Raw genomic sequence first — 12,502 nt, 5'->3', positions numbered from 1 at the left:
AGGTAAGTCTGGCCAGTTATACAAGCAACACGAGTCGGACGAGTCTAAAGATATGAGCTGAATTGGGTGAAACATTAAAGTTCTAGTCTGTGTCAATTACTCTCATAATAAATAATAATAATAATGTTAACTGTATTTTTCGGTATAAGTTGCATCAGTCCAAAAATACGTCATGACGAGGAAAAAAACATATAAGTCGCACTGGACTATATGTCACATTTATTCATGACCAAGAGAAAACATTACCGTCTACAGTCGCGAGAGGGCGCTCTGGGGTAGGCTACAGGAGCACTGAGCAGCATAGAGCTAATTTTACTATTTTTATTTAGAAATGTAACTATATTCATTTTTACAATTATTTATTAATGCCACACACACACACACACACACACACACACACACACATACATAGTGCCTTATGACTTAAAAGATGAGAGTGGTAAATGTTACAGACATGGAACTGTTCAGTCTATTATTGATTTTAATTTCCACTTCACTGTTATCCAAAGGGACAGAACTATTTGCACTGTTTTTATCAGTGGGACAATATTCATACAATACTACAACCTAGAAACAATTTGCAGGTCTCAGCAGCACGAATTATGTGCCCAGCTACATCTGATTCAAATATTATGCTAATTAACAGTGAGCGTAGTTTCAGACATTTCAGGGCTTCACTCGCACTGACTCTTATTTTGCCTGAAAGAATGACAAGACCGAGCTGAAGGCTGTCAGATGAAAACCGATCCGATTCGACCAATCAGATGAAAGCAGCGTTTCAGCTCCGCCCACAAGTCCGAATGAAATATTGAAGCCATAAACCGAAATGATCAAAACATACACAGACCAACTGTCTTGTCCATGTTGTCTCACTTGATTGAATCCTCTTCTTGAGACTTGAGTCTCTGACCTTCTGTAAGCCCTGCCTTGTTCACACAATGATTGACGTGGCGCGAGGGCGGGGACACGTGATCGGCTCGGAATGCATTTTCAATGTGCACATTGAGTTTTGCTACATTCATTGCGGGACACCGAATGAAAATGCAATCGTAAGTGTCTTGACTGTGAGTGTTAATGCAATTAAGAAAAATAGCATTTCAATTATCATTTTGCTACAGTTTTTGCTTTAACATGTTAAACATATCTAATCATTTCTGTAATACATTTTCATTTTAATTTTGCAACTTATAAAGCGTTAAAATTAATATTCATTTTACATTTTAAAACTGGTGTAGTAAATGGCAAATGAAAATGATGTAATTTAATTTTCATTTTCATTTTGCACCAAACGTTGCACAAATGTATTGGAAAATGTAAATGTAAATACAGAAATGCATTGCCATTTTACATATTGCATTGTCATTTTGCATATTACATCCCAAATTGAATAATGCTACCCATATGCTTCCATAGTCTCACGGGTTTGGAACGACATGAGGGTGAGTTATTAATGGGTGAATTAATTTTTTGGGTGAACTATCCCTTTAATGAAGGAGGATACATGAGGGTTCAGACCAGAGTTCTTCCTTTGCACCATCTTCCCACTTCTTCTGATGACGTGGAACTTTGAGGAGCACTTGCTGCTGTCAGGGTTATCATTTAACCTTTACATAACAGAAAAAAAAGTTAGATCATTTGATGTGAAAAATGTCTAACAAAACAACCAAATACTCACAACACAACCAAATACAGAAATGCACTGCAAATGGCACAGCACACAAAATAAATATTTCCAGGGGACCCAATATGTGACGAACCCGGATGGAGCATGTTTAGTACTCAATGTCTACTTTTGTTTTCTTGCAAAAAATACAGAGATTACATATTTATGACATACAACTTTATATACAATATAAAAAATGTAAAAAGAACACGAGGGTGAGATATTAATCTATACATTAGTAACATTGTAAAAAAAAAATTTAATGTTATGTTTAAATAAGTTTCATAGGTAAGAAATGTAAGGTAATATAGGGTCCAAAGATGAAACAGCTCATTTTAAAGTTGAGACACACACAGATAAATAAAGCATATTACGAAAACTTTTTTTGTTTAAATGTATTTATTTGCAACAGTTATGTTAACAGCAATAATAAGACATTTATGTCCTAAGTACAGCTATTAAGCTGATAGACACCATGCTGCTTTGTCACGAGAACATCCCAGGTTAAAATAATGAGGAAATTACGTTGGCTAAATCCGAAATCGCCCCCTTAACACTCATTCACTCATTTCTACATTAGTCCACTAATACGGTTCACTTGAAGCTGTGAATGAATTCGGACAGCCGTTGATCGCGCATTGGATGTACACAGTCGGGTTCGTCACTTATTGGGGTCCCCTGAAAACATTTCCATTGTGTTCTGTGCCATTTGCGGCGCATTTTCGCGAACGAGATTATGTTATTCTCCCGATGCTGATGTACAGAACAAATGTTACATTTGAAGTAGACATATTTTTCTCTTGGTTGTTTAGTTTCCTTAACTTTATGTGTTTGCGGTAACGTTAAATGTGAGACTGAGGGGCGGAGAGCCTTTGGAAAGTGTATGAGCATTCAGGACCTGCACACGAAAACCTTAAGTTCGCCGTGTTTTTATGCCCTTTGGCATGATTAATAAAGGCGTATAATGTCTCCACGAAGACGCCAGTGTTTGCACACGACACGAACATTGCGGGTTTTACTCTAGCACTACAAGCATGACGTGCATTTATATGGGGTAATCAGTTAACAGCAAGCGATAATAGCGGGAAAAAATCCGACTGACTTTAAGCTAAATCCACGAAAGCTTTGTTGTTCGGCTAACAGTTCACATGAACACTCACCAGCTCCTGGAGTGGTCAAACCCAAGGCAGAGACCCGTTAATGTCCATATTTTGACGGTGAAACGTTCAGAAAAGGGAAAGAAAGGAAAGAAATATGAATGTTTGCACAGTGTCACCACAACTCTCTCTAGCTCTCTTCACAGCATAAATGTGAGGTGACTGCGCGCCATACAGTGGCAGCGTTTTTTTTATTTATATTTTTGTTTTAGTTAAACCAAAGATATAATATATTTAAAGTAAAAGAAGTAATATTTGTACCCACCTTTGCATCTGACTGGTTCTTTTCGCATCTGTGTGTCTTGTTTTCTTCTTTCTCCAAGTGGGATATAAAACTTGATCTGTGATTGGTCAGGTTTCGCGCTCATTTTTTCTTTACTGTATTTAAATTTACAGTAAATTAAAAATACTGTAATTTAGTGTCGCCAAGAGGGTATTCCCCAAAATGTTACTTTAAAATACAGTAATATGCTGTATAACTGTCCTACAGTAAAATACAGTTCATTTTACAGTTAAATACTGTTAAATTTACAGACATTTCTAACAGTGAGGAGACGAATCCATTGTAAAATTACAATTTATTAAGATAATCTGGGCTATGTTTAAATGCACAGTCAACTTCGTATGTCCAGCAAGTGGTATAGCCCTCCACAATCAATGAAAAAAAACAACTTTACAAAATCAGCTCTTGACATTACCTTTAAATGAAGCCGTTTTCTTATAGCCAACAGTTTGAGGCATGTGCCCTCTAGTGGAATAGTCAAAAAGTTGTTGTGTCCTATTTTCATATAATAACAACAATAACAATAATAATAATATAAATAATGACTTTAGAATATTACAATATTCAGTATTCTTCTGTTCATAAAAAAATTAAACAAAAAATATTTACAAGATGCTTTTTAGAAAAACTACTTGGAAACAATGGAAAAATAAATCAAAGACCTACAATATATATATCATTAAAACATAAGTAAATACTATTTACACAAAAACTGCTACAGGACACAAAATCCAATAAAACGGTAAAGTAATCTAAACCTGATAGCTGGTAAATGGCAGATACTTAGATAATATTCAGCAAGGCAAATAATAATAGAATAATGTCCAATAATAGCACTGAAATGTTTCTCTTAAAATTCTAATCAGACAATATCTTCCAAGTTTCATTTTGCTGAATTTGAAGCCTGTTTATTGTCTACGTGCTCTATGGCCCGCTTGACCCAGGCACTCGCAGGGTTTGCACAGAATTGTTTCTTCTTAATTGTTACGAACCTAAAAAAAGATTCCAGACAAAAGCATTAGAACAACATGAATGTGAGGTTGCATATTAGTTTACAGTACATGCACATAGAAAGTACTGGCTAATATAAATTAAATTAAAATTAAATTAAATTAAATTAAATTTATGCATTTAGCAGACGCTTTTATCCAAAGCGACTTAAAGTGCATTCAGGCTATCAATTTTTACATATCATAATACAATATAATTACATGGGTTATGATTAGGTTTAGGTTAATGGTTAGTACTTAATTATTACCCAGTTATTGAAATTATTATGATAAGTACATAGTATTTACATATGGAACAGGACTGTACAATTAAATGCTATCATTTTAATAATATAGGTGAACATCTAAACATGGGGGATACTCACACAACGTGTTTGAGGGGGCAAATACTACTTGTCCAGAAATAAGACTGCAGCTGTCTCAGAGGTATTGGACTGGTTTCATTAAAGCAACAGATACTGTTTGCCAAGTCAACCGACATTGTGCCTGAAAAGGTTTTTAAAATACAGAATAAATACAGGTTATCCAATATTCTTAGAAAGAGATTTAAAAACTGTTTTAGTTTGTTCAAATGAAGCCTCCTCTTTAAAAGATTAAATCTGAAGCCTGAAACTTCTACATTCTATGAGAGAAACAGACACTCACCAGCTGAGGTAAGCTGCAGAACACAGTACAGCATCAGAAACAGTGATGAAATCTTCATGAAGGTCTTCATTCTCAAGGCAGCATATGAGAGACAGGGAGAGTGAGCGCATGTGGTGAACTGCCAGTCCATTTATAGTGACAGTATTCATGTTGAAAGGAACACTATGCTTATTCTCAGGACCAGTGACATAGCCTTTTCCAAGTACCAAACCACACTCTCTTTAAACCTTCTTCCTCTTTATGCATGTGGTTTTTAAACGTGCTAAAAGGATGCATTTAAAGTAAATACCCTACTTCTCTCATCACAAAAGTCATATAGTCACTTATAAAATGATGTTGCATTATGATGCTTTTTTAAAGATCATTATTTTGTGTGTTTGGTGTAACAGAATATGTTGACATGCTTTAATGTTCAAAAACACATTCTTTTTCAAATACTGTACATTATTGTACAGGTAGGTCGTGTGACAGAAACAGTGATGAAGCTCGTATGTGTTTGCAGTACATAAGCCACAGACGGTTAAGACAACTGACTCCACTGTGTGACCCTTTCTCTCTCTCTGTCACATACGCGTGTGCACAAATACACACACACACATACACAAACTCCCCATTTGATCATTCAATAGCAAATACTTAAACTAATAACAAAACATACTTATAGTGGCTGATTCAGAAGCGTCCGATTTTTTGTAGCAAAGTCAGAATGACCTCCTCTTGAAATCGCATCATTTGACCCCTTTAAATTCGGCCTATTGTTCTGCTGTTGAACCTTTACTGTTCATTCATTAGCATCTGCTTGGATACAAGTGAAAATACATGCTCTGAGTTTAACTTAAATTCTGATATATGTATTATATTACTTTGACTTTATAACACATGAAGCATCCCTCTTTAACACCACCACAGTCATTTAAATTGCATAGAAATCTGTTGATGTTTCAAATATACTTGATGGACTGCAATAGTCATTTTTTCATAAAGGATATAATTGTTTTAATGATGGCCTAAACAGCTCATAAAAGTTTCAAACATTTGCCTGTTTCAGAAGAAACTAGATTAAAGTATTGTATTATGATTACAGATTGTAAATAATGACCATAACAGATCACAATTTTTCATTCTAATATGAACTGAATGGAAAAACAACCTTAAAGAACAAAACTCACAAGTAATTAGTAAATTAAAAGGTATACTTTAATAATGGACAATAAAACAAAGGAAATCTTGCACATGCTAACTTAAATGCAGTATTCTCTATATTTAAAAAGGCAATAACAAAATAGCTAATTTAAAGTTTAAATCAGATCGGTAAGGCTTACTGACACAAAGATCGCGAGACCAACTCATTTATAGAGGCATACATTACAATGGTTGTTATGGAACGTGGCAGTCAATGAAAACACACAACAGAGAGAATAAATGAAACAGTTTTAAATATCAACATTCCAGAGAACACCACACTTTTGCAGATGAGGAAAAGGGAACTAAATGAATTAATGAGACTCCGGGTGAACAGCATAACTAATCAGACCACTTAGGAAAACTAGGTCACAGGCGAAGGAAAACGAAACTCAAAACATTGTGAAACTTCTTTCCTCTCCAAAACAGTAGGAAGTAAAATTAAAATAAATGTGAAAAAGTGAAGTGACATACAGCCAAATATGGTGACCCATACTCAGAATTCATGTTCTGCAATTTACCCATCCAAAGTGCACACACACATCAGTGAACACACACACCCGGAGCAGTGGGCAGCCATTTATGTTGCGGCGCCCGGGGAGCAGTTGGGGGTTCGAGGCATTGCTCAAGGGCACCCAAGTTGTGGTACTGCCGGCCCGAGTTTCAAACCCACAATCTTAGGGTTAAGAGTCAAACTCTCAAATCACTAGGCCACAACTTGCCCCAGAAAATCCAATGTCTAGAAAAGAAGGAACATTAACCTCCTGGGATTTGTACCCACAGCCTCAGAAGTTTAGAACCAGCGGTTTAGCAGAGTGCACCACTCAGTCGACTTGGAGGATGGAGTGGAGGATGTTAACTGTGACAAGTTGATTGACAGGCCAGTTTCCAGTGACAGGGTATGTGTAACGGGGCGACAGGCAAGCTTTTGGCAGGATGGGCATGGAATTTGAGGGGTGGTGGAGACTGGCAGGGATTAGTGAGGTGGATTGCTGGAATGAAGTATAGGTCTATATATAGTGGGGAGTGAAGGAGGGTTGATTGTGGTGAGCGTTGTTTTCCTGTCACACCAGCTCTGTCAAAGTGGACATTTAAAAAAAAAAATCATTTAAACAGTATCATTCTGGCGACATGTTGCATTTTCAGCGGAGAAGCTCACGTTATTGTCTTTATCCAAGACATGTCTGGTTTTTCACAAAATTGACTTTTATGTGTCATAACCCTGAGGGAAAACATTTTTGTTTAAAGGGCATTTGTTTCATGTTGATTCTCTGAGGCAGTAACACAATCTTTTCGTAGAGAAGTAGAAAGCAGTCTGTTTCTGAATGCTCTAATTCCTCTTTATTCTGCGTACTGTAGCTGTTAGGTGCTAAAAATGCATAAGAGATAATGCAGCATTTCACACCGGAAACACCCAGCTTCTTAATTAAACTAGGCCTAATGGTGTGTTGCCAAACCCTAGGATTGTTCATTTGTTACCGTCTTCTAACTTAACATAGATAAAACATTTGACGAAAGTTAAAGTGTTTTTCTATGAGAGTGAATTGTGTGAAGTGCATGCAGCTACACCTTGAAAGGAAATGAAAATGTTTTTTATTTTTTATCCACTTGCAGTTTTACCAAGGTTATGCAAGATTGTCACATTAATGTAGCCAAAACAAACTGACACAACAGAGACCAACACAGAATTTGTAATGGTTTTACTGTTTATAATGGGAGCTGAATCGGCTTTAATGGTTTTAATATTGGTTTTCTACTATCTACTATCCTATTGGAATTTGGTTCAAAACACACCACAGAAAACAATTAATGGTTTTAATAGTTAATAGTTGATGGTTTGTAATGTCTGTAACAGAATTAAATAGTGGAAACCATTAGAATATCTATGATCTAGAGCTTTTCACTTACTTACAGGCAGCTTAATCCATGTCAAAGTGTACATTATGACCACAACAGATCATGCACTATTTGTGAAATATACAATATATTGTTTCTAAAACATTTAAAATATATTCTCAAAAATGAGCTGGAAAACAAATTCTCATTATCTGAGTCAGCTAAGATGGAAAATTACGTATTATTTTGAAAGCTCTCCAAGATCAGAAGACAACTTTAGAAATGCACTTTTATTATAAAAAAAGACATGTTAAAGTCCACAAAACACAACAATGCATCTTGCAACATCACATCACAATAGCTGCTCTGGGACAGTTGCTTCCGGTCCAGTAAAAAGTCACCGCCAGATTCACAAGAATTTTCTTTTTATAGAACTGGACACAGCATGATGACGTACTTCAAGTGCACGAGGAGCTGAAAGTATTCATTACGTATTAGAACTAGTGTCAAAATGGCAAAAAGTTTACCTTTAAACTTAATATACATTTATTTATTAAAGCACTCATTTACATCTCGCATGATATGAGGATGAAAAAAAATTGAGCAAATTTTCAGTTTTGAGTGAACTGTTTCTTTAAAACACTGCTATGGTCATGGTCTTAACTTAAAGGGACAATAAGTAACTTTTTAGGTATTTTATTATCTAAAATCAATATTTCTATTCATAAATATGCCCTCAATGGTGTACAAATACCTATGCCAATGTTTAAACTAATCCTCGTAAATGAAGAATTTATTATCTTTATATACATGGGACGGGTAGGTTGACAGAGGCTTCCATGTAGTTCCGCCATCTTGCAAAACTATAATAGCAGAGAGGGACAAAAAGTACTAAGCCAACGCGTTTCCACAGCGCGTTTTCGGTCAGAGCCAGAAACGCAGGTGCAGAGCAGTGAGAGGCGCTTGAAACTGCACCGGCAAGTTTAAAAGTCTGGATTGCATTCTTATTATGGACCATACATATGTCGCGCCACAGGAGAAGAAAACATCGTCGCCAAAACAGTCAAAAATAGAACGTAAAAGGAAACGTGACCGTAGATTACAGAAAACAAGAGTTAATGTCGGGGAAGCTTTTTCTAGGTGGAAAGAGCTAATGCTGGATAAAGATTTCAAAAGAGACGCTGAAGTGGCCAGTTTTCTTCTCGACAGGTAAGTCAGTGTTACAATCTATATTATAATATATTTTTTATATCTAACAATGCATATAATTCAGAAAATATAACGAATAAATTAGACATAACTACTAATTACAATATTTCATGTTTTCCACAGTCAGTAATTCATACTGTAACATTCGTTTGTTAGTTGTCATGTTGCAGTTTGTTTGAAATAACACACCTGTTCACCTGAAGGAAAACTCGACGAAGTGCTATTAGAAGACATCCCGTCAAAGCTTTTTGGTACATATCGCCTACCGTAGATGCAACGCGCATTTGAAAAAGCGAGGCGCTGGAGAGCAAAATTAGTTTGAATGCAAAATACAATTTCACCACTAGATGGGAGTAATTCCTAATCAGTGTCCCTTTAAGAAAATAGGATCTTGAACATTCAAAAAAATTACTTTCGCTCTTTTCAGAGAAAATAATTCTGAGAAGACATTTTAGAGCATGCACAGATTCTTATAGCCTGCTGACTATAAGATATATTTCTCCAACAGATATTCAAGTAAATGCATTACTGAGACATATGATGAAATGATTTTAACTTTCTTTTTCTCATCCGTTTTCTACTTCTGTTTTAATCCTCAGTGTTATAAGGAATGATGTAATTTATGTTCACTCGAGTCGTCTTACTTAGAATTAAATATGTCACTGGGTCAAATATTCTGAGAAAGAGAGACGTAAGGCCTACATCTCAGATATTCATGAAATTACACTATAATCTCATGAGAATGTATATGTATTTTCATAAAATGATTCTACAGAATGTACAATTACTTATGTTTGCAAAGACACTTACAATTCTCAAGTATTCACAGCATCTATACAATACAATACAATACTGACTTACAATACAAAACATTACGTATGAATAACTTTACAGACTTACAAATGAATCCTTACGAATGTTCAGTTGGCATACCAATGGCATTATGTTTTCATCTGCATTTATTAGCCTATATGAAATGTATTAATAATACTTTTTTTGTAGTAAAACCATGGTTAAATTTCATAAGTGAGACCACTTCTCCTAACTCCAAATGAGGCAGTTCCACCATCGTGTAACTTTCTTAATCTGAAAATAAACATTTTACCCACTCAGTTTTTAGATGCTGCAATAAGAAAGAAGGAAGCAGATTTATTGTAAATGGAATTAATACTGTTGTTGCACCATGTGTGGTTTTAAAATCACCCACTCAGCATTTTCCACCATTTGTATTGCAACACATTTGTACATTTGTACTGTAATGCACTGCAACAGACAGACTGAACATTTTGCTCTAGACTGGCCTTGATTGTCTCATTTAAACGTAAATTTTAAGCACTGAACATGAAATGTTTCTTTACAGTAATAGACCAGTTTTCTTCACTTTTAAAAACATTGGTCTTTTTAAAACATTTACAGTCATATAAATAACTAGTATCTTATGAGGAGTTGCTGTTGATATGGATACAGAGCACTGCAGTTATTTTTTTATTTATTGGATTTTTATATCTTTTTTTTTTCATCTATCTTTACTATTGTCTTTAAAATAATAGCTTTTTTATTAATTGGTCAGAAACCATTGGGTAGCACACAAAGCATATTACAAATCAGGATCACAACAGAAAAGCAAATAATAATAATAATAATAATAACAACAACAATCATCAACAAAATCATATCAAAAGAACAAAAAGAGAGAAAACATACAGAATATTAATCATAACACATAATGGGTGAAAACAAAAACAACCATGTCCAATTTATATCGCCATATTTATTTTAACTAAACAAATATAGGGTATGTAGATTTATATTACATTTTTCATATTATGGGTAACATGCTGGGATCTTCACTAACCCCCAAATATCTTTATGGTACTTCCCACATTCTGTTAAATAACATACGTTTATCCATATGACAGAATCTTATTTTTTCTAGGGATATAAAGTCTTTTATCATACCCTTTCCCTATATAAGGGAGGGCAATCTCCAACCCATTTATTCATAATGGCTTTCCTTGCCAGCATCAACAAAGGATGACATGTCTTTATGTTCCTGTTAAGGAGGAGGCAAGATGCAGAAGAACACATAACTTTACAAACTTTTGAAAAGGCCTCAGAAATTAATGTCTAAAAAATTTCCAACTTCTTACATTGCCACTGTAATGACGAGCCAGAGACGTTTGGATCCAAATGCAGCGCTTTATTTAAGAATGGTCAGGCAGAAATCAGGAATAGCGTCGTGTGTTAGGGATAACCAGAAACAAGCAGAGATCGGGGCAGGCAGCAGGGAATCAGAGTACACAGTCCAAAGATTAAACACGAGAATGACAAACACAGGGAGAAATGCCTGGAAATGTTAGACAGGCTAAACAAGACTTTGCAAACTGGTGGAGTGAGTGTGCTACTTATATGTGTGTGTGTGTTAGCTGAAATGAGGTGCAGGTGTGAGTGCAGATGAAGGTGTTTATGTGCAATCAGTACCAGGAATGAGGCAGGATGGGAAATGGAGTCCTGAGGTGAGTGCCCTCTACAGAAGATCATGGGCACTCCAACTAATGATCGTGACAGCCACAGACAATGGAAGAAATTACCAAGGGAATTTTTACACTTCATACAGTTAGGGGACAGTTGTTTGTTAAATTTGCCATATCTATATGGTGACACATATGCTTGGTGTACTATATTAAACTGCATTTCTCTAAACAGAAATAGTAACAGAGAGTTTAAGAAAGTTTTCCCATGAAGCATCGTACCTAGTGTTTTTACTCCAGGATTTCCGGAGATCAATAAGCTTGTTCTGCCTATGCTCATAAGGAGTAAAATTTTTATACCATTTCTGAGAGTGTCTGAACAACAAAGAAAAACTTTCTCCCCCCAAAAAAGATAATTATTTCTGATGGAGAGTCCACCATTCCTAACACTAAGATAATGTTATGGAGTGACAGAGACGTGAGAATCCATTTGCAAAGCTTCTTTCTTAAATGAGGTCGAAATAGGCAAGGGTCTGACAATGGCACACAGATATATTGAGGGTAAGAGAAGAGTAATCCAAAACGGACGTGGAAGAATAGTAAAATGTTGGTCAGGGCCAAACGTCCCGTAAAATTTCGTCAGCTCTACAAGCGACGCAGTGGTCTGGACAAACTTTTAAAACAGTTCATCTTTTTAATTTATTTTGTTAAAATTTTCATTTTGTATTATTAATTGTTATATATATGTATAAAGGGTGTTTTGCAAGTAATGTCACCTCTTTGTACGTAATGTTGATATTTTCTATCCTTTTATCTTTGTTACTTTTACCTAGTAGAAATAATAAGAAAAATAACTAACGGAATTTTTTAAGTTTTATGACACGAGGGCACTAAAGTCTTCTTTTTTTACCCCCCCCCCAGCAATTTGCACTACATCATCAGACATCAAAAATCCATATTTTGAGGGCCTCTGCCTTTTGTTCATGTTTGTTTTACCAATGTACATCTGCCAATGTAACATTTCATACATTTTAGAAAGTAAACCT

General features: G+C 35.4%; 1 protein-coding gene and 1 long non-coding RNA gene across 2 annotated transcripts; both read right to left on the bottom strand.

Annotated features, from left to right (window-relative positions):
• Nucleotides 1-1,419: 1,419 nt before the first annotated feature.
• LOC113079029 (uncharacterized) lies at nucleotides 1,420-3,132 on the bottom strand. The gene is made up of 3 exons (XR_003281655.1): nucleotides 3,086-3,132; nucleotides 2,824-2,829; nucleotides 1,420-1,604 (listed from the first exon to the last, which is right to left on the bottom strand). It is a non-coding gene; the product is annotated as an uncharacterized LOC113079029 (long non-coding RNA).
• A 247-nt stretch (nucleotides 3,133-3,379) lies between these two features.
• LOC113079030 (C-C motif chemokine 22-like) lies at nucleotides 3,380-4,908 on the bottom strand. Its single transcript, XM_026251208.1, has 3 exons — nucleotides 4,759-4,908; nucleotides 4,479-4,599; nucleotides 3,380-4,095 (listed from the first exon to the last, which is right to left on the bottom strand). Exons 1-3 carry the CDS (start codon nucleotides 4,886-4,888, stop codon nucleotides 3,987-3,989), a joined length of 360 nt encoding a protein of 119 aa, XP_026106993.1. The 5' UTR covers nucleotides 4,889-4,908; the 3' UTR covers nucleotides 3,380-3,986.
• Nucleotides 4,909-12,502: the final 7,594 nt, after the last annotated feature.

The sequence above is a fragment of the Carassius auratus genome, unplaced genomic scaffold (genome assembly GCF_003368295.1).
Source record: "Carassius auratus strain Wakin unplaced genomic scaffold, ASM336829v1 scaf_tig00027022, whole genome shotgun sequence".
Taxonomy (NCBI): domain Eukaryota; kingdom Metazoa; phylum Chordata; class Actinopteri; order Cypriniformes; family Cyprinidae; genus Carassius; species Carassius auratus.
The sequence above is the reverse complement of the archived record's forward strand: the minus strand, read 5'-3'. Positions and strand labels throughout refer to the sequence as shown.

Bases quoted from the DNA above. Each gene is read 5' to 3' on its own strand.
- LOC113079030 (XM_026251208.1), bottom strand. From the start codon at position 4,888: ATGGACTGGCAGTTCACCACATGCGCTCACTCTCCCTGTCTCTCATAT. The intron at 4,600-4,758 runs GTGAGTGTCTGT...AAACCTTTTCAG, and splicing joins TCTGCAGCTTACCTCAGCTG to GCACAATGTCGGTTGACTTG. The intron at 4,096-4,478 runs GTGAGTATCCCC...ATCTTTTTTTAG, and splicing joins TGCCCCCTCAAACACGTTGT to GTTCGTAACAATTAAGAAGA.